Source organism: Mytilus californianus, unplaced genomic scaffold (genome assembly GCF_021869535.1).
Source record: "Mytilus californianus isolate M0D057914Y unplaced genomic scaffold, xbMytCali1.0.p SCAF_2, whole genome shotgun sequence".
Taxonomy (NCBI): Eukaryota; Metazoa; Mollusca; class Bivalvia; order Mytilida; family Mytilidae; genus Mytilus; species Mytilus californianus.
Genome location: NW_026262668.1, coordinates 121,235,573 through 121,258,698, shown reverse-complemented (window position 1 = coordinate 121,258,698; position 23,126 = coordinate 121,235,573). Strand labels below are relative to the sequence as shown.

Sequence of the window (23,126 nt, the reverse complement as noted above, 5' to 3'; positions counted from 1 at the left end):
TAATTTTGTTGGAAACGTAATTTTACAATTACAATATACATCAAAGAATTCAGCTACATCCACAATGTTTCTATTGTAATAATAATTGATCAACTCAAGTTGCATATTGCTACTGGTATTTGAACGATATGGTAAGGGATAGCTGATAAAACAAGCGTTTAGTTATGTTAAGGTTGGAAGTGTATGTAGAATATAAAAAAGAAACCCTCTTGAGAGTCGGAAAATCCGGTCATAAATGACATAAAAACAAGTGTGTCTATCTTTTATGTATGATGGTGGTTTTCCATTCTATTATACGTTTGGATAAAGTTATGGGTTTTCGAAATTTTGGCAAGTTTCACTATAAATCTGCTATAAATATGGATAAAAAAAAAACAACAGAATGGATACAATTCATTATGGCTTGATTTCTTTTCTACTGTTCACAGTTTTGGAAATATATCGAAACTCGATGAAAAGGATATAAATATACCGAAACCCAGAAACGAAAATGTACAGTCAGCTTTTATAAATATATAAAGTTAAAATGAAACGTTTATAGCACTGTTCATTTGATTTCTACACTGTGTTGCATTGTTTTCCTACAGACATATAGCCTGAACTTTTATTAATAAAGTTTTTAGATTATTAAGAAAAGTTTTTTGTAAAAATCGTTTGAAAAAAATAGCAATTTTAGAGTCACTATTGATTCGATAGAAATATCTGTCCAAACTCAGCCTAAGAAAGAAAATGTTATACTTATCTTATATTTTATGTAAGTGACAAATTCATTTATAAAATCTGCATCCAAGTATTGACAAAACAACTACAAACAGCACTATTATCCACCGCGTCAAAGACTTTTTTTTATTTCGTTTTGCTTTTTATTTTGCGACAATATTACGTATTCATAAAAGCAATACCTTTGAGAAATATCAATTTGTGATATTAATTTTTCAGTATATTTGCCATGTCTTACGACTCATTGCTCAAATGATTTGTTTTATAACGGCTTCATTGAAATGTATTTCAATTTAAAATAAGATAAGATATGTATATGGTGACCCTATTATTATTTTACATCATTAAATAAGAAATTTGTGTACCAATGACATATAGTTTTTTAAGAAAAAACTATGTGTTGAAAACTGGAAATTTGATGATTTTAAGACAAATTTAAGAACATTTTTCGATTTTATGTGCTTTCGATACAAATGTTCACCTATTTTGAAAGAATTCAATCAGTAATATTTCAGAAAATAAAAGAGATAAATGCACATTTTTAGTTGAATTTCAACAAGCCAAAGTTGTGTGCAACTTTAAAAAAAAATTGTGACATAGCCCATTTACGGTAACTTGACCTTAAAAGTCAAAAAATGTTGTGCCAACCATTAGCCTGTAACACAACACGTACCCGTCTCGGCATAGACTCGATCAATCGACAGAAACGATCTGGCGAAATTCTCCTTCGTTCGTGCTCAAGAGCCTGCTGTAGTTCTTGCAGAGTTTGCGGCGAGTTTGGTTGTATCTTTCATCGTATTGTAAAAATTGGTGTAAACGGAGAAAAATCTGACAAAAGATCGCTTGATTCTTATTTAAATAAGTGTATGAATGTTGTGGATATTCAAATATCACATTTTGAAAATAATTTAGAAATGAATAAAAGAGTACATAATACGCCTATTTTTAGAATAAGAGACAAACTTCAAGTACTTGCAAAGCGGTTTTTGCTTGTACCGGCCGACAAAGCAGCCAACAATGTGGTTGTGGTATGACGTAAATACTACACGGAAATTCTTAAGAATGAAATTATAAATTCTTCTACATTCAGGTCAGTGCGTTCTACAGAGAGTCATATAATAAACAGTCATATCATAACCGCATCAAAGCAAGGCCTCTTCTCAACAATCGATGGTCCGTACTATGTTTTGTTTACCTAAACTTCACAAAAAAACGTAAAATAACGTTTCATCTCGACCTCTATAGTAAGTGTTCTACAACTGAGTTGTTGTTGTTTGTTGCTGTTGATCATCTGTGTTGATTGTTTATTGTTTTGTACAGTTCTTGTGTTGATATTTTGCACCACTGTTCCAGGATTAGGGGTAGGGTTGTTAACTTCTATGTCATTTGGTCTCTGGTGGAGAGTTGCCTCATTGGCAATTATACCACATCTTCTTATTTGTATAGGCTAGAAAGTCAACAATAGCACGAGCTGAGTGCGGCCGAGCCTTGTCGTGTTAACATATTACCTAGTACGGAGGTTCATTACGGGCATCGGTGGTGTCAAAATCCTCATCTCTGTATCGAGCGGCGCTAAGGATGCTGGGGATGCGCACAAATTGAGTTTTTCGGTCGTAGGATATGGCTCCCCACATCATCATACTTCCTCCGCCAAAATGTTAACCTCAAGGACAAAATTGTCAACCTCAAGGACAAAATTCTAAAGGTTGTGATTGAAGATTTTGGATTAGATCTTTTGGTTTTTTAAGAATCCACAACTGTGACACCCTTGGTTGAATATACTTTATAATAGAAAATGAAAGGATATGAAGTAAATGTACATGGGACAAAATCGCACACAATACATAGAAAACATAGAAAATTATCAATGAACAGGGCTTTTATTCCTGTTCTTCATCTTGACAGTCGATGTAGGGTCTTCAACAATGAACGAATCATTCATACCCTACAACAAGGTCAAGACGGCCCCTAGCGTCGACTTAGCGGTACTATTGATAAAAATAAAACACAGTTCACCTTCTTGCTCCCCACCCGCCTCGGAGTGCCAACTTGTGCGATGCTTGTGTACGACGGTTCTCCAGTCGAAAGCACCAGGGATACAAGAAAAGTGCAGTAATTTTGAAAGACATCGATCGCCGCTAAAATATGCCTTGAAGCAACACATGTCGGGAGCGGTCAATGAATTACATAATTTATAATTACGGGCGAGGTATAAACATAATTCTGAAGGCAATCTTCAACTGTATAAAGAATGGTGGTAAGAACTTTAGAATCATGATCGTCTCCAGGCCGATTAATTACAGAATGCAGTCGCTTGACTTCATATTGTTCACCGGAACACGATTTCAATACTCAACAGCTGACCGTCAACGTTCTGGACGACTTATGATCACATCAGCAGCCCAAGATCGCTACGCTAAGGTATTTCGCCTGAGAAACCGTGACAGCAACAAAAACAGCAGTCCCATGTCTCTGACGAATATCGGCACAAACTGTCAAAAAACGTCCTTGCGAAACGCTCATTGCGGTGTCGGCTGACACGTGTACGGCCATCTTATCTCCATTTCATTAATCTTGATTCACCGCTGAATAAGAGTCGTCTCCAGTGTTGCAGGCCTTTTATTCTGTTGTATCATCAGACGCTTGCAAGTCGATGCAGGCGTCTCAGTACTACCCCAAAAGTAAGCACGTCTGGCACGTTCGCCGTTTTCACGGAGACGTTTTTTGGCAGTTTATACCGATATTCGTCGGAGACCTGGGACCTGTTTTTGTTGCTGTTACGGTTTCTCAGATGAAATACCTAAACGATAAACGATTTATGAGATTTCATAACCGGAAAAGCAATTTTTCCTACATTTACTAACAAACTAATATAATGACAACACGCAATATAAAGGTAAATTGGATATAATAAATCTGTTTATATTTTATTGCTATTGGAAAGATTGATTAACTTCCACCGCACTTGTTAAATCCCCGCAAACTAAGCTGTTAAAATGCCATATGCTTTCATGCCATAATAAAATTTTATTTGGAGACGAGATTTGTAAAATGACAGGTTGAATGGCGCTTAATATTAATCAAAGAACCATGTATCTGCAATGGTGGTATTTGTCTTTAATGTTTTACAAAAAATATCTAATACTGAATTCTACAAAAACAGAATTGCAATATCTTAACAAAATTATTGAACTATCCTTAGTTATGTAGACGGAATAAACCATTATATATGATTTGATTTTAATGTATTTTTTTATTTTAACATTTACTTACATCGTCACCCGTTTTTATTTATCGTCACTTTAAGTTTAACTAGCGTTTAGTCCTATTCTAGTTCCTACAAATCTGTCACATATAGACAGAAAAAGACCATGTTATTGAAACTCTACCGATCACTGTGATTGTTTTGTTTTGTTTTTTTATTTTCGTTTGATGTTATTATTTTTTTTATACTTGTAGCTAAAGAGGATATAACTAAATTGAAGAAGAATTTTATGCAAGTTTACGGTATGGACTATGTAAATGCAAGCCGTATACTTAAAACCAAATATCAGCGCAGCAAGAACAAAGATGGACTCACATTAGCAGAGAGAATAAAAATGGGTCGTTATGGCAGTGGAGTAAGTCATTTCATATACAAATTTATAAAGTATAATCAGAAACTAGGGAGTAGTGTGAGAGCAATACAAAATAACAAGATCACCAAACAAAATCGCTATATTTTATTAAGAAGACGTGGTATCATTACCAATAAGACAACTCTCAACAAGAAACCAAATGAAGCAGAAATTTACATTTATCAACTACAATTGAAAAGGGCTTAACTCATCAGATCGATACAAAGAAGAAAAACAAATAACAAAAACACAAAAGACACAAAAGACACAAAGAACAAATCTGAGAGTACTGGCAGTTACTGAAAGCTAGTTTAAAGCCAATAACAACTAATAAAAAAATATCAATCAGTACACATCCAACATCCAATTGATTTTGTGTTTTGAAAGACGTCATTAACAGTCATAGAAAAGCATGACCTTGTGCGTGCAATCCCTAAATATAGGTATCCACAGATTGTAGCACCATGAATTTACATATGTGTATAGCAATTATATTTAGTTGGGTTTTAATTAATTAATAACATAATCAATATTTATACCGATAAAACAATATTCAAAGATCTAATTACAGTGTTACATTTCCACACAATCTTATCAAACAGACAATTTCTTGAGTAATCAAAAAGTCCTTCGATTAATCTGATCGCAAATTCATTTGCAGCAAATCGTATAACGTTAAGCTTTCTGTGGAATATGTTAGTCAGGAGCCTGTCATTCAGTGGTTGTCGATGGTTCATATCTGTCATATTTGTTTTTCGTTAATTTTTGTGTTAAAAATAATCAGGTCGTGGGTTTTCTCGTTTGAATTGCTTCAGCTTTTCGTGTCAAGGTCTTTTATTGCTGACTATACGGTTTTTCTTTTTATCTATTTGTTAAAGGCCCTATGGTGATCTATCGTGGATTACATACATGTATATTTGACTCTTGTGGTTAAGTGTCTTATTATCAATCTTTCCACATCTCCTTATTTTAAATATAGATGTTCCTACTTGAATCGTGATGAAATTATTTGAGCTTTTTAATCTTCTCTTTGAAAACATTTATGTAAGTTTCGTCAATTAGATGAATCGAAAAGTTGCATATGGGCATCAATAACGCCCGTTTAAACGACTGTTCCCACAATGTTATGAATCATCGTTCATGGTCAAACTCAGTAAAGATCCGTCTAAATTCCAGTAACTGGTCAAAATTTATAGCAATTATATGATTTGTTTGCTTTAAATAATCAAGAATTTTCTAATTATATCGCGTAAATGTATTTAAGTATAACTGGTAAATTATTAACACATGGATTAAGCTAGCTCTAATAACCTAAAACCTTTACTTAATTCTTTCATAGATAGGAAGATTTGGTTTGGAAGTTTGGCTGTGCCTGATGCTGATTATATCGCTCGTAAATTCTGTTTCTGGTGGATAGTTGTCTCATTGGCAATCATACCACACATCATATTTTTTATATTTAGAAGTCATAAGGTATAACAAATCATAAACACTTACATCACATGACAAACCTTAAATCGTTCCAGAGAAGATGAAAGTGAAATCTGCATACTACCAAAGATTTGAAAAAGACACCAAAATCTAAATAAAAAGATAAAAAGACGTGAAAGATACATCTATCGTGGATATTCCTGATTTCGAAAATCACATAACGATATTGTGGGTTTGCTATATTTGGGGTATACAATTTAAATAGATGAAGAATTTACCGATGATATTCCTTGCATGGACATTCCTATATATATATATATTGTTACTATGGTAATTCTTAAGAGGTTTCATGCAGAAACGTAATAAAAAGATTAAGAAAAACACAATCTAGTACACTAACTAATATAAAATTTCACAAACAATCAACTACTGACCAAATATATCAATTCAATTATGTAACAATATTCTCATTAATCAAATTAAGATTTGTTCGACAAAATAAACGAAATAAAGATTAGGGGGAATTGGTCTTCCGAAATATTTACGTTTGTTAACGTTTAAAAAAAACAGGTTTTTACCAAAAAGTACAAAAAAAGAACTATGATTTTTTTTTATCTTTTAATCATTCCTTCTTCACCTCTGAATGTGTTTACATTTTAAGATTTGAGATTCGTCTGCCCGTCGAACATTCTGCCTAGTCTGCTCTTATGTAATATAATAACAAAATTAATCACGTAATCACGATCTATTTTAAAAGTAAAAAATATGACATGTCGGCATTAAAATTGTTGGTTTATACGTCTTTCTTTATTATTTTTCTATCTCTCCCCTACCTCCCCAATTGGTTGGATCCCGTGTAATTTATAACCTGAGTACTTGCTTCAACTGTTGGTGTAATTTATTTACCAGTGTTGAGGATCACAAAAATATGGCTGTATGTTTATTTTAGTTCGTAGTGTGCTGCTAGGTTGCTGTTAGTTATGTTTACAGTACAACTCCTTCATTTTAGGGTCAACAAATTAAACGATTAAAACGTTTTCTATACACTTTTTAAAGAAAATGTTTAGTATTTCTTTCTTTTTTCGTAAGTATTATGTATGAAATGTGTCTTTTTGAGAATCGAATAGATTGTTTAGTTGGTTGCAGTAAATATCAATATATATTTAACTTTTACTAATAAATGAATTCCATACTGTTACTAAGACAGTAAATTTCATTTTGTTTTATATGTTTACGTATATAAATACTATCAAATTAAAGTAGTGTTCTTAGCATAATTCTCATATTCCATGCTCATGAAATAATCTTCTTGAAAATCCTGAAGTGGTTATATAAATACTTGACTAGATTATAAAACTCAGTATGCGTCGTTCAATTAGAAGAATGCCTAATTTTTCTAATCAATTTTTCGATATTTCTCTTCCGTATAATTCTTGAACCTAGCAGCTTCTACGTTGGTGTAGAATAAACCAAAGGTTCTCATTTTTATTATTCATAAATCTTGGGTTTATACTAATATTTCCTCATACAAGCATTTATACAAGTTATTACTTAAATAGTTCCATAACCAAGGGAGTCATACTAATTTTTCTCGGAAAGTTCATAAATTTATGTAAAAAAATTATGCTAATTCTTCCTCGAATAGGCCCGTTACCATGAGGTTTATTCTGATTCTTTCTCTAGCGGTCCTGTTACCAGTGGATATACTGATTTTTAATCGAACAGTACGTTACCAAAGCGTTTACTCGTATACGGATTCTTCATCGAACAGGTCCGTTGCAAAGGGGTACACGAATGAAATAGTTTATTATAGTGCAACCTGTATATATACAACATATACATGTTAGTACAATATTCCATTACAGCCAACCAAACAGGCTAACGATTCACTGTCAAATTGAAACGCAACACATTAAAAGGAAAGTGGACAATTGGGGTTAATATAGTAGCCTATATATATATTTTAAATAAGATAGTATTTTATACGGATATATGTCGAAAGAGTATGCTCATATGTTGACAATATTAATAGAAGAGTTGTTGATAATAAAGACTACAACTAGTTTATCTTCATTTTGCTTCATTTATATCTCCCTGGATATATTGAAAGTATATATAGATCACCCTGGACAATATGCAGTATGTATGTATATCCATGGATATATTGACAGTATGCTTGTATCTTAAATGAAAGACAAACTAATCTGTTAAGTATTTTATATTTTCATTTACACTTTAGCTAAGTCTTTTACTCTAATTTTTCAACTTTTCAACTACGATTAACTGCTTATTCTTCTTATTAAATATTCATTTAGCTTTTGGCCTTTCTCACAATGACAAGGCTTGTATGTTTACGTCAGCATACTGGAGTCGTAGAATTAGTAAGCTGATGCATGTTTTCCCGTATTCAAGAAAAACGTGTGTGTGCACGAAAATCACATCATTGTTTATTCTGTCCTGGTATATGAAGTGACATCTATCTGGAATAGATATCTTGTGTTTTGATTTCTGTTCAGTATATTCTCCCACAAATCATCGTTTACACTTAATCATTATACCAGGTATGAAATTCCAAGTTTAATCCTGGCAGCAATGACAAGGTTTTATTCTTTTGATGTCACACGTCTGTATAACAAAGAAATATCAATAACAATTACCATCTACTATTTATCTGTATTGATTGTATAAACCTTGTGCTCGTTGCCATATGTACAAGTGGTATGGAAATCATTGACGAACGCGGTACATATAATTACAATTTCTTTGTTGAATATGGAATTGGAAATTCATGTTCTGTTCACCTTTAAAAATCCTGATATAAAAATAAGAAGATGTGGTATGATTGCCAATGAGACAACTATCCACCAAAGTTCAAATGAAGTGGATGTAAGGTTTACTCTTAGTTCAAACTTCATACCAAACTTTTATGTAATCAACCTTTACCGATTTTCTTTCTTTATGTAGTAGCGTGTATTCGATTGTTTACAATCGTTGGTATGGTGTTGTAGATGGTATATTATCGTTTTTAGCTTGTAACAGTAACAGATAGGTATAATTGCAAAAGCGAATCTTAAATTGTGTTCAATTGCCGGTATTGTGTATGGTGTACATCCGTCTGTAACTTGTATCAGATGGTTACTATCGTCGGTAGCTTGTAGGAGAATGATGATAGTGAAATCATACATTTTCTTACTAACTGAGAGGATTTTGTCCCTTATAATGTAATATTTTCTTCCATAGGTACGAAGCTTTTGTTTGCAAGTTTGGCTGTACCTGTAAAACAACTTATTTCAGACGGAATTGCACATCCTAATTTTTACGGTGATGTTGCTTACCGAGCCCAGAAATTTAGATACGAAACGCGTGAACTTATCACTCCATTATTTATAGAATAACTATAACAAAAAGGTTTATCTTATTTTATAATGGATATGTACTTCCTTTCTTTGATTATTGCTGTACAATATGGACAGAAACAAGTAATTCAAATATGGCAAAAATGTTAAAATTACAAAAAAGGGCAGCCAAAATCATTCTTAACAAAGCATATGATACACCATCAAAAACTTTATTCAAACAATTAGGATGGTTAACTTTTCAAAAAGAATCATATATCACAAAGGAGTATTAATGTATAAATGTGTAAATAGTATTGTACCTGATTATCTGTGTCAATTATTTAAAAATAACCAAAATGTCAATGCAAGATATTGTTTGCGTTCATCGGACAATAATTGTCTTTTCATACCACGTCCGAGAACAAATTTTATGAAAAAGACATTTCAATATTCCGGTACTGTTCTTTGGAACAGTAATCCTGTAGAAATAAAAAAGATAGCAAAGACAGAACAGTTCAAACAAAGGTATCATAATTTCTTGTTTCTAGAACAAAAAAACTAATTATCAGATTCATAAACAAACATGTAAAACCAGCCAAATAATGATTATCACAGAAATTTATCTATATTTTAAAAATCCATATATTTGTCTTGTACATCATTTAAAAAAATTTTCATGAAACGAATCTGTATGTTTTTTACCATTTGTTTTGCATAAAAAGCTGTATGTATGTATGTATATGTATATATTATATTTTGAGTTATTCAGAGGGCATCAGGGGAGATTAGTATTGTACTAACTGATTTTACCCTCTTTAAATAAAGTATTTATTATCATATTATATTATTATTATCGAAGAATTCAAATATAGAAAAATATTTAACGAGTGACTGAAAAACACATTAATTCACGAATGCGCGTAGCGCATGAGTTAGTTATCAGTCTTGTTCGGTCACAAGTTGAATATTTTTCGATATTTGAGTTCTTTGATTAGTTATTCTTTTTATTACATTGACAATGAGCTTTTTAATGGAAATAAGGTAGAAAATGTAAGGAACTATATCTTTTTCTACGCATTCACAATTTGTTTTGATGCAACGTCGTCCACAAAGTCTTGGCAACGCCTAATGATGTATGACGTCAGAGGAGTGAAATTATTGAGTTTATTTCACATGTGAAATTATCGGTTTTTATTTAACTGGGAAATACGGTAATTCACTGCAATCAATGTTATAAATTAACTTATTCTATAAAAAAAAGTTATCAATTCGACACTGTTATCACATCTTTGAATTTGGTTTTTATTAGTATAAATATTGATTTTGGTTTCAGTTAATTAAAACCATACTAAGTAATATTGTTATGTATACACATATGCACTTTTACGGTACTACGATCTGTCGATATCTATATTTTGGCATTCCACAATGTCATATTTTTCTCTGACTGTTAATGACGTCTTTACACTAAGTCCGTTAGATGTTGGATATGTACCGATTGATATTTTAGTCTTAGATACATGATTTCGTTTATTAGTTGTTATTGGCTTTGTCAGTAACTGTGAGTACTCTCGGATCTGTACTTTTTTGTTGTTAGGGACGTATAAATACCCTGCCACGTCCGGTCTGTGTTTGCTTTTCTGCTTTGTATCGATCTGATGAGTTAAGTCCTTTTCAATTGATGATTTTTATAGTTTGTTCTTATGTTGTGCTGTAACACCACTGTCCAGGGTTAGGTGGGGGATGAGCGCCCACAAACCTGTTTAACCCCGCCACATTTTTTATGTGTATGTCCCAAGTCAGGGGCCTGTAATTCAGTGGTTGTCGTTGGTTTATGTCTGTCATATTTGTTTTTCCTAAATTGTTTTGTTATAAATTAGGTCGTTAGTTTTCTCAATTGATTTGTTTCATATTTTTCTTGTCGGGGCCTTTTATAGCCGACTATACGGTATGGGTTTTTCTCATTGTTGTTACATTTGTATTGGCCTACTTTGATTGTAGGAAAGGAGTCTTGACAGTTTTCTGCTCAGTTATCATATGTCCTCGTAGACAATCTTTTGGTGTGGTTTACTATTTTATTGAATAGTGGGTTACTACAGATTACATATCAGTTAGAATTTTTGACCTTACTGTGGTTATTGATCTAAAAAAAAACATTCATTACATATTTTTTATTCAAATCTACATAAACCTTTAAGGGTCATTCGGTTACCGGATTCCTTGATTACTATTCTTCAGTCTTGCTGCATAATCATTGGAGTAGTGCCCCAAAGCTAATCCAGTTAGACAGTTTAAGAGATGGTTAATCATTTTAGCATGTATACCCAATTGCTAGCAATACAGGCTTCTAGAAGCCTTTGGTCATTTTTAACTTTACCTCATCTGTGATTTTTTCATCTAAAGTGTTACAAGTAGTATCAGGTAGTCGATATTAACTTTGAAAATACCACTTTTTGCTTTATATTGTAAATGCTATTTTGTCAAGCGAAGAGTGCAAATAATTGTTAACCTATGAAACCAGAGATTTGGTTTTTAAGACAGTACATGTTTATTTGCCAAAGATTAACTATAAAGATTAGGAATTTGATGATTTTCATTGCAAAAGATGTGATTTTCTAATAAAATACAAATAAATCAAATCCTCTCCTTTAACTAGAATGTTATCGAATCAATTGAAATATTCTTTATTTACATTTTATAGCATCCATTTAAAAAGCAAGAAATCAATTTGAGTTTCCGTTATCCCACTGTAACAATTTTAAATAAATTATTACCTTTCTCAAATGCATGTTTTGAGTAATGATTATTCTAAATCCTTCAAGATGGCCGCCCTAACGGAACGTGAAAACTGGTAAGGGTTACAGTTGAAGTTGGATTTGTCGTTTGAGTTTGGGTTTAAGTAAGAAGTAAGACAGAAAGGTTGGTCTTGTCAGTATGTTTTTATTAATTCTTTAAAATAAACAATTCAAAAGTTGTTTATATAAAAATACTTACAGTAAATCGAAAAATGAGTGTCCAGTAAATAACAAAACGTCTTCATCGACTGAGTTCTCGATACAAAGGAATATTGCCCAAAAAAAACAAAGAAAATGCAAAACCTTGAAACCTCTATAAGTAAAAGTAACACGGGTTAAGGTCTGTTAGTTGAATAAGTTGCACAATCTATCTTATCAAACTAATTGTTAAGGTACGATCAAACTATTTATAATTTTATAATTCTAATGACATTCAGGAATCCAAGATGGCACAACTGCTTAATAATGGGAACACAGTCACTAAATTTTAAACAAACAAACATTCAGAGGTCCAAACGAGTCTGCATTGCTCTCCCGGTCCTAGTTGTTAACTGAGTTTAACAATAGTTAAAATTTTCCGCAAGTTTAAATTACAGTAAAGACAATATTGCAAAGTTTTCATGTTTTAGTAAAAAATGTACCTTGAATCCAATACTTGGTTTTTCTCCCGATAGAATACTGTGCTTGTGGTTTTCTCCCGATTGAATACTGTGTTTGTGGTTTTTCTCCCGGTAGAATACTGTGCTTGTGGTTTTTCTCCCGATAGAATACTGTGCTTGTGGATTTTCTCCCGATAGAATAATGTGCTTGTGTTTTTTTTTAATATATATATTTTTCTAAATACTATTTTTTTTTCTTCTCCAAAGTTGTAGTTCTGCGCCGTCATTAGGCATTGAATTGGTCACTTATTCGGAAATACGATAAATTGTTGTAAAAAACTTTTAAAAAAACACACGCGAGGCAGTGCTACTAAAAATTTTAGCAAAGAGTTGAGTATTTCTCAAAGAATATATGATATGTGATAACACGCAATGAAAACAAAACTGGTAAACAGAATCTCCTAAATCATCATTTCCTTAAGTTCGGAAGGACTTGACAATGTTGCTTCAGAGAATCAAGAATTGACTCTCTCTACATCATTGGTGCTATGTGTGCTATCTCGTCATCACAAAATGTGAGATCTTATAAAATGTTCATCCAGTTATCATTTCTTTTAAGATTAAAAAGAGTTAGCCTAATAGTTTCGTGACAAAAGAAGTTTCAAATAGCAGATCAGAATTTACAATTACGTCTTGTAACAATGTTTGTTCAGATTATCTTCCGATGCTCGCCAAAATAATCTCTATGTTCTTCCTGTAATTAGTACTCTGAGCAGTGTTGTAAAATTTGACAGTTTAAGCAAAGGTTTCTACCAAGTCAAGAATTTGACAATTGTTTTCCATTCGTTTGATGTGTTTTATCTTTTGATTTTGATAAGCGACTTTCCGATTTGAATTTTCCCTGGAGTTTGGTATTTTTGTTATTTTACTTTTTACTTTTTTTTGTCTGTAACTGTAACTGTCTACTTCTACCGTGGTCAAAACCAAAAAATGAATTAGCTCAATTATGAAAACGAAGGCTATCGTGTTAATATGTAGTAAAAGTTATTTCCGTTCAGATTACGGTGTTTCACTTCATGATTGCTTGATAATTTAGTTTTCTGTGAGAGCAACTAAACGGCAAATATCTTTCTACTACCAAAATAATAAATTATAGACGCCTTTTGTGGTCCCTTACAAGTTATATTCTTACGATTTACTTGCAACATAATCGAAGCATACTACGCCTTACCTTCTTTGAAAAAAGAAATCTCTAGACTAAATATTCACATTTCTAGATTTGCATACGTGTACTGGGAAAATATTGTCGGCAAATATTTTATAAACGAGTGTGTGCGTTCCTTTTTTCTTTCTTTCTTTCTTTCTTTCTTTCTTTCTTTCTTTCTTTCTTTCTTTATTTCTTTCTTACTTACTTCTTTTGTTTACATTAAGAGACAAGGCAAATTCACATTAATGTTTTTTATAAGGAAATGAAAACATTAAGCCAGATTAAGATAAATGAAGTTGTAGTTTCGGTAGTCTTTGCCGCTTTTTTCCGATGACATCCAATTCTGAATAATGATATAATAACACAGAAATATTATTAAAAACTACTGTTATTCGAGACATGTAATTAAAATTCAGTAAGTTATTAATATGTAAATTTGGTATTCACCAATGAATGGTGTCTGCTTGCATTGATTCATTCTAAAGAGGTCTTTCCACTTTTTCGTGGAAAGACCTTGTGATTTTGTTCTGATTATTATTCTTTTTTCTTTATTTTCTTCTGCCTAATTTTTCTCTTGCGCGGTATTGTTGTTTCAAAGGATAGTGCTCAGAAATTTGTATATGATATCGAACAGTATATACGTTTTTTAAACTGACCCTGCTTAACCGAACACTTTATTTAGTAAGAGTTATCTCCCCGAACATTGTTTTTCTTGTGTAAACTACTTCGTCGCAAGCATAAAAGATTGCGACAAATTTTTTTTACTATTTTGATCGAAAAGATCTGAAGTTTCCATATGAGAATTATTTCCCTTTATGTAAAAGACATTGTAGTGAAATGTAATGGTAACTCATAACCCATAAGTGATAGAGATCTAAGGTCTTTTGATTTGAGGTCCTGTGTCAACCAAAAACAAAATGAAGTCAAGGTCATGTTTTAATTTTTTACTTTTGCTTGTGCATGCTACTCCTAACAAACTAGTATATATCGACAAAAGATTTACACTAAATTGCTAGTTGCGATATGTTGTAACAGAATATGTTTTCTACGAAGCGGTACGGTTACATTTTCTAGGAGCTTTCTCCCCTGGAATGTTAAAAAAAGATGTGTGGTAAAATAACTTATTTACAATACATATTAGAGGCCTAAGGTCTTTTGATATGAGGTCCTTGCTTGATGACCTTGAAATTGAGATAAAGGTCAAGAGTAAATTTGACATTCTAGATTTTGACCTTTGCTGTAACTTTATGTTGAAACATGATAAAGCCAAAGGGTCTTTTGCATTTGGTAGGAATACACATGGCCTTGAAAAAGTTAACCGGAAGTGGCCTTTAGTAAACCAGATGTAGCCATTGTTTGCATTGGTTTTATAATATAAAAGTATCTATGACCATATATTTTTGTAATCAGTGTCAAGTGACCTATCATATAATACCGAAAGTGACAGTAGCAAATTATTTTCTTTGTTTTTTAGCAAACGTGTATAGAAGGCATATAGTTTTGTAATCAGCTTTAAGTAAGCTATCGTGTGTCACCAGAAAGGACATTTTAAAACGGCTTTTAATATTTCCTATCATTTTTGTGCATCTTGGATGGAAAGACCTTCAATTGTTCTCTGAACAATTGGATTTTAATTTTCTTTTTTTTTTTCTTTTTTATCAAAATCATTTTTGTCGATAAATTTATATTTGAATCTTATCATTGAAGCATTCAATTACATCTATATCTAAATTCAAAGTAGTTTAGTTTACAAAAGAAGTAAAATTAACAATGGTATAAACTGTTTAAAAAAGACCCATGTTATGAATTTACCGATGAAAGTATAAAATAGAATAATTCGATGTGAAATTTTTGTCAAATTGTAGTATAATGATATTTATCGAAACAAGGTGATCGTCTTTAATTTTTACAATTTTTGTAACCATTCATAAATTTATATATCAAATGTCATAATTAAGTTATGCAAGAACAAATGTATCGGTGATAAGAACTGTCGTATCACGTGGTGTAATATTTAGCATTTGGTATGTCTACCAACCCAGAGCTTGAATATTCAATGAATAAAGTAGTGCATTTTCTTCAAACTTTACGGTTTTCATTTCAGCAAGGTCAGTATGAAATGGAAAGAAATGACAGTGCTTTTGAAAGTGTTGACATAGATTATGGTGAACTAGACGACGAAAAGAGAACGCCAACACCGGAACCAACACGATCTCCACCTAAGGTAAACAAACGCAGAAATTAATGTATGAGATATGTTTAATAAACCATGAGCCATCTTCATTCAAAAAAAAAAAGGGGCCTCGGTAGCCGAGTGGTCTCAGTAGTCGAACTACTGTATCACTAGTCTGTCAACACTGATGTTGTGAGTTCGAATCTCGCACGGGGCAGGTGCACTCGCCTCCGATCTTAATTGGCTAGGATTTTCTGTTTTCCTACCGGTTTTTATCGGGCACTCCGGCTTCCTCCACCAATAAAAACTGACCGCAACGAAATAGCACAATAGTGTTGAAAGTGGCGGTAAACACCAATCAATCAATCAATCAATAAATCACAAAAAAGTCATTGCTGTTTTTCAATATTTTACTTTTTTATAGAAAAAAAGGGTTCAAGAAGAAATTAATTCCGATCCGTTTCTTATTAGTATGTTTATTAATATGCTTTTCGTGAAACATATCGTCTTTCCTTTTGTAGGAACAGAACATGGACCAAACACCAAGGGGAAGCCGTGTAAGTATACCTTATAATCATTCTGTCGAAGAAAAAAAATAAAATGTGAACAATCGATTTCATTCAAGGATTTTATAATGTATTAGAAACCTACTATTAACATTTGACAAACGAAGGTAGATGTAATAATGGTTTACTTACAGAAAGAGAGGAAATATATTATAAGAAAACATGCATTGACTGTTTTCAAAACTTTGAACTGTTCAAAATATTAAGGATTTTCTACCCCATTAATAGATTACCTTAGCTGTATTTAGCAAAACCTTTCGGAATGTCGGTCCTCAATGCTCTCTAACTTCATTCTTAAAGTTTATTTAGCCTTTTAACTTTTTTGATTCAAGCGTCACTTCTGAGTCTTTTGTAAACGAACCGCGCGTCTTGCATACAAAATTATAAGCCTGGTATCTTTGGTGAGTTTTTTAGATGAATAACAACGTATCCCGAAAACGAAAGGCGCTGGCAACTTTCAGCAATACAAAAAGAGGAATCCCAGTACCAGATCATTGAATCTGTACCTATGTTAAATTATTGAATCTGTACCTATATCAAATTATCATTCTTTCTGTGGATTATAGATTCCGAATTAGATCAGTATATAAAAAAAAGATTACGGTTAAGTGATAACGGAAACTGGTACAAAAAAAAATATATATATATAAACAAAATATCAACAAAATCAATATGTTCACCAACCAAAAACGTAAATAAATTATAGGCAGTAAAAAATAAAAAGACAAAACATGTCAAAATATTAACATCTGTAAGATCTTTGTGAAGGGATTTATAAGTGAAAATAATATAAAACAAAAATGTCAACAAGAACGTACACACAATTGTAATGATGGCACTTACAAAACGTTATGAAACTCGAGATAGAAAAGGAATGGTAAGGATTCTGAATTACCTAATAACCTAAAAAGGATTTGATAAAGCAAATGATACGTTATATTTATGTTTTATTCTTTTATAAATGAATGCAATTCATGATTGAAATTTATATTGCAATTATTCAGCTTTATCAGTGGTTGAATTGCATCATAAAAATCTTTTTAAAAAGTAGATGATCTTTTGTTTCAGCAACGTCCTATTAGAGGTGATTCAAGACGGTCTCTGTCAGAAACTCCACCACTTCCTCCCATAAAGCAAAATCCAGACACTCCGAGATTAGAGAGGAAGAATAATCCAAATCAAGACTCACCTGGAAGATCCAGCAGTCAGGTAAAACAGCGGCAAGTACTTCCTCCAATAAAAGGAAATGGAGGTTCATCTGGTAGTTATGCTGTCGAAGATGATCCTTCTCGTGATAATGTCACACGGCCAAGAGATGATCGACAATTTGATCCGGATATTGGCGTTGGTGTCATGGTAATAGGAACACAAAACCCACGATCAAGGTCTCCTGAACGAAGTTCTATGAAACGTTCCAAGTCTAGATCGCCTAAAAATATCATTATACATAATCATACATCTAGACAAAGGTCTCATGAGAGATCTAGATCACGAGAACGAGATCGAAGAAGATCTCGATCAAGATCACCTGAAATCAATGTTAACGTTATCAACACGCGATCTAGATCAAGTTCGACAAATCGTCGCAGATCCAGAAGTTCGTCGTCAAGAAGACGGCGTAAATCACGGTCTCGCACTCAATCAAGAGATAAGCGTCATATTGTTATTGTCAATAGATCTAATAGTAGATCTAGATCTAAGGACAGACATAGCAGACGTTATTCGCGAAGTCGAAGTAAAAGTTGTTCAACTTCACGACGACATAGAACGCGTAGTAGAAGTAGTTCTGTTGATGTAAAGATAGTAAACACATCAAGACGTCGGAAATCACGATCAAGGTCATCTTCCAGGGGAAGAAGGAGATCAAGATCAACATCAACATCAAGAGGAAGAAGGAAAACAAGATCACATTCTCGCGAAAAGAAAATTATTGTTCATAAAGGGCGTTCACGTTCACCATCAAGAGGTAGAAAAAGAAGAAGTTCGAGTCCTAGAAAGCGATCATTGTCTCGGGGAAGATCTCATGAAAGGAGACATTCATCAAGATCAAGAAGCCGATCTCTTAGCTTCGATATCAATAGTAAAAGTAGAAGACACAGAAATAGTTCTAGTCCAGATCGAAAGCATTCGAAAGATAAAGGAAAGCAACCTCTTAAGAAGAAAGAACTAAACTGGAAGCGTTCAACTAGTAGATCACCATCTTCAGATCGTCGTCGCAGAAGTCCATCACCAATCAGAGCTGTTGCAGCCGCAGCAAGACCAAGGGAAGTTGCCCGCGCAGAGACTAGCGAAAAAGCTCGATCGGGCAATTCTCCATCGTCTTCACGTAAAGCGAATGACCAACGACTGCCATCGTCTTTAGCAATAGAATTAAATTCTCCGTCGAGACGATCAGCGCCTTCTGACACAAAATATCCATCGAACAATAAGCCTACTCGTGGTTCAAAAACAGGGAAAAATGACGACGAAATGAAAGGAATTATAGAGCAGTTAGATCAGTTAGCAGATTATAATCTTAACTCTATTATGGGTAAATCGAATGATTCTTCGAAGCCTAAAGTAGATGAAAAAGTTATCAAAGAATATTTAGGAGATAACTACCAGAAAAAGATGGACAAATTTTTACATAGTTAGTGTAAATGACTACTTAAAATGTTATATCCTTGACATGTAAGCAGTGTATATATGTTATGAATATGAATGACGGCAAACAATGTATCTGATGCTAAACGCGATATAAATTAGTGTAATTCTCAAAAGAAGTCGACAACAACAAAAAATCTCAATGGAGCCATTCGACCAAATATATAGTGAAAAGAAGGACTTGTACAATTTTAATGTGCAAAGTTAATATTGGGGACTTATTTTTATATAAATCATATGCATTGCAAAACTGTATAAATTAGCAGAGTTATATAATTAGATTTGTGAAATTTGTGACGGGCTACTTTAGTACATTAAATTGGTGTATATTATTCTATCTTTCTGATTGTTTGAATAAGGAAAGTCAGAGACCGACATTACCATTATATCCATAAAATTGGGTTGTAATATTATATATATCCGTTTCTTAACATGAAACGTGTTTCTTGTTTGTAGAAGGGGGGATATTATTAATAATGTATGCTCAAATTTTGTTTTTGTTGAAGCTGGGTTTTTCCAACGGATTAAAATATCAAAAAAGTATTAAAGAGTTTATATAAAAATCGTGTGAGAGCAATTTTATCCTAGAAAAATAAATAAAAAGAATTCCCCAAAAAATATACCATTTACATCAATAACATAATTTAATTATTCTTATATATGTATCTGCAAATAACATGACATCTTGTTGTTTTCATTTGCCTCGCTTACATGGACCAAGTTTTGCAGTTTAATTTTGAATTAGGTTTTTGTTATCGACAATAAGTTGATATTTTAAGAAATATGCTTCAAATCGACTCAACAGATGTATCAAACATATATAGCACAGCAGAGGATATGTGTTACTATTGTTTTGAAATTGGAAAATTATTATATTTATAAATTTCCGTTAATGAATTTGTGATAAGTTCTTGACCTTCGATCGTTTTTTGATTATTTACAATAAGCTGTTCATTGATTGTAAAGTAACATTAAACTGGTAGCTATTTGTCCAAGGTACTTGATCTATTCTTGCTGGTTGGTAAATGTTTGTTTTTTTTCGTATACTGAGTATAATTTTCAAAGGACAGAAAATAACATCAAATATTTAAAGATAGCACAATTCTAACACCGCGGGTGTTTTATAAGTTTTGCCTGATTGATTTTTTTTTCAATTATTTAATTTTATTTTTGGGTTGCACCTCCCAAGTGCTATACCATTTTCCAAACGAATGCTGTAGAAAGCTTAGCTTTATTTTCTTAATGTTGTATTGATATTTATACTTTTTATTCATGTGTGTGATATTTTGTGCTTTTCGAAAACTTGTAATATACCAATGAAAATTTGTCGATTGCTTCTACGGTAAACTTCAGTTTAGTTCCATTTCTTATGAATGGCGTTAAGATGTTTAAAATCCAAGGACTACATTATACTCACTTGTTCTAGACCGATTGTAAGATAAAAAATATAAGAATTTGTAACTCGCAGAGTTGAACAGTGGGAACAAATTGGCAAAATACGTATAAATACATTGTATTATCCAAGAAGTACAACAATGACATCTGTTACTTAAGCTTGTTATATATACATGTTCACTTTATATGTAGCTATTAAATGTAAGTACCTATATATTTTTTTCGACCAAAGATGTGATATTTTATAACAGTCTGTGATAAATATGTATTAAATTGTTGTTGTTGCTGATGTTATTATTGTTAAATGTTTACTATTTCTATTTCAAATTGATTGGCTTGTGCAATAAAGCATCAATTTTCCAAATCTTATATTTCTCACATGGCCATTGATCTTTAAGCCAACAAGGATTATAATAGAACAGACCACATTTTGTAATCTTAAAAATTCTAGTTATAGCTACTGATTTGCTTCAATATGATTTAATAACAACATATAAAACCGATTTAAGGACATACCTCACAAGTTTCTTGAATAACTTTCCTCGAGTACGCTGAGTCATGATATACTGTTTGAGAAGACAATTATATAAAATATTGTGCAAACATCAAAACCAAATGAACCTTAACAATACAGCCATACATGTATGAAGTCAACATTATCTAATTGAGTTTAGGACAATTGCATTATCTATTATGAAGTTTTAGTTGAAATGTAACATTAAATCAGTACCAAAGTACTGGTAACAGGGTGAATACTGCACAATGATATCAATAAAAACATGATATTATGATTTGGCTTGACCCTTATTTTAAATTACTCATCATTTTATATATATGTAATGATCTGATTTATAGATCAACAGATATTGTCTAAAAGGTTTCCAAAATGCTCAGTCTATTTATAAGAACTGTGTTCTTTTCATTTGACTTACTGATCAAAAATCAAAACGGTGTATTTTCAAAGACAATTCTTAAGCTAGGTTTGGTGAAGGTTGGAGCAATGGTTCAAAATGTCATCCTGAAATCAAACTTTTGCCCTAATATCAGTATATCAATTTCTGTTGTGAATATAAACATTTGACCTAGTGACCTCAACATCAAAATAAATGTTCTTATCATCTCATGGGAAATTATTATATCACGTTTAGTAAAAGACGGACATGTGTTTTAAAAGTTAATATCTGAAATCAAAATTTTCCTAACATTTTCGTCTATCGATAACTGTTGTAACCTTGCCAATTGACCAATCTACTTCAAAATCAACAAGGATCTTACACAAACCGTTGTGCATTCAAATCAAAATGGAACTGATGTTCAATACATCTTATCCGGAAACCAAAATTTTACAAAAATTCAAATATATCAATAGCGAATGTGACCTTGACTTTTGACCAATTAACTAATAGGTGTCTTGTGTGATCTATGGGGCATCATCAAACAAGGTTGGGCAACAGTTTGACATGGTTCAAACGAAAACATCCAGTGCCCACATTTCAGTCTATCAATGGCTGCTGTGACCTTGAATTTTGACCCACTGAGCTCAAAATCAATAGGGTTTTCTCATCCCATGGAACATCATTAATCCAAGCATGGTGAATATAGTTTTTATATCTCAAAAAAATTGGACTGGAAATTGTAATTTTTAAAGCCAGATGTATTTTTCAATGGACTACTCCAAAAGGGTCAGTTAACTATTTCCGTCATGTTGACTAATTTGTAGATCTCATTTTGCTAATCTATTTTTTCTTCTTTTTGCCTTTCTATCTGCTGAATTTCTTTAAATAATGCAAAAACGGGTACAATTCTTCCTTCATTGACAATAGTTCCGATAAGGAACCAGAACCAATTCAAGGAAGATTCTTACCATGTTAACATGTGTAGTTTTTATTGTGTTCATTATTTTTGTAGTGTATAGTTTCTCTCTATTGATCATAGGTTTTACAACAACAAAAAACCAAGATAGATTATTTAAAATCGTCTGTTATGGCCTTTAACTTCTATAAGAAGTCTACTGACAATTCCTCTTGTGTATGAAGATTGTATTTTGCTGATTATTTTTATTATACGAAGATTTATCTTTCTTTTATTGTGTCTTATGTTTTGATAGCTGTAAATCATTCAATTGACAGCAAGTTATCGAACTTCCTCTCCAGAAAGAATTTTGAATTTGCGGTTTTTCAAAGGAAAATCTAGCATTTTAGACATTTGAAGTTTCGTGGCACTATAATACGGGTGCAAACGGGTCATTTGATAAAAGCCAAATGACCAAGCGGGTAATAAAAAAAAAACGCCGTAGAGCTCTTAAAAGCCCGGGTGTGACCCGCAAAAAATTAGGTTAGTTGACAGGTATGTCATGTAGCTTAAACAATTATTGCCAGTGGTAGTGTGAAAGGGACATATTCAGGTTATCTAGCGACAGCCTGGCAGCCTTACAAACATAAACATTTCTTTATAAGATAAAAACGTATAACAAAAATACCGAACTCCAAGGCAAATTCAAAAAGGAGGAGTCCATAAAAACTGACAAAATCAAACGTTATCAACCAATGGGTCGAGTGGAAAACAAATGTCATATTTCTGACTTGGTACAGGAATTTTCCGAAGAAAATACTTGGTAAAACCTAACTTAATAGCTAGCTAAA

At 32.3% G+C, this 23,126-nt stretch overlaps 1 protein-coding gene across 4 annotated transcripts in view; it reads left to right on the top strand.

Moving 5' to 3' along the window:
* Positions 1-20,848, top strand: part of LOC127728692 (serine/arginine-rich splicing factor 4-like) — a 52,125-nt gene extending 31,277 nt beyond the window's left edge. For 2 of the 4 annotated variants that reach the window (XM_052236308.1, XM_052236309.1), the window contains 4 exons: positions 4,180-4,340; positions 15,812-15,931; positions 16,402-16,437; positions 17,515-20,848. In XM_052236308.1, coding sequence (XP_052092268.1) covers positions 4,180-4,340; positions 15,812-15,931; positions 16,402-16,437; positions 17,515-19,080 — 1,883 coding nt within the window. In that variant the 3' untranslated portion in view covers positions 19,081-20,848. Of the gene's footprint in view, positions 1-4,179; positions 4,341-11,906; positions 12,026-15,811; positions 15,932-16,401; positions 16,438-17,514 lie in introns of those variants that run through there. The other 2 variants (XM_052236310.1, XM_052236311.1) reach the window with 2 other exon arrangements.
* The last annotated feature ends 2,278 nt before the right edge of the window (positions 20,849-23,126 follow it).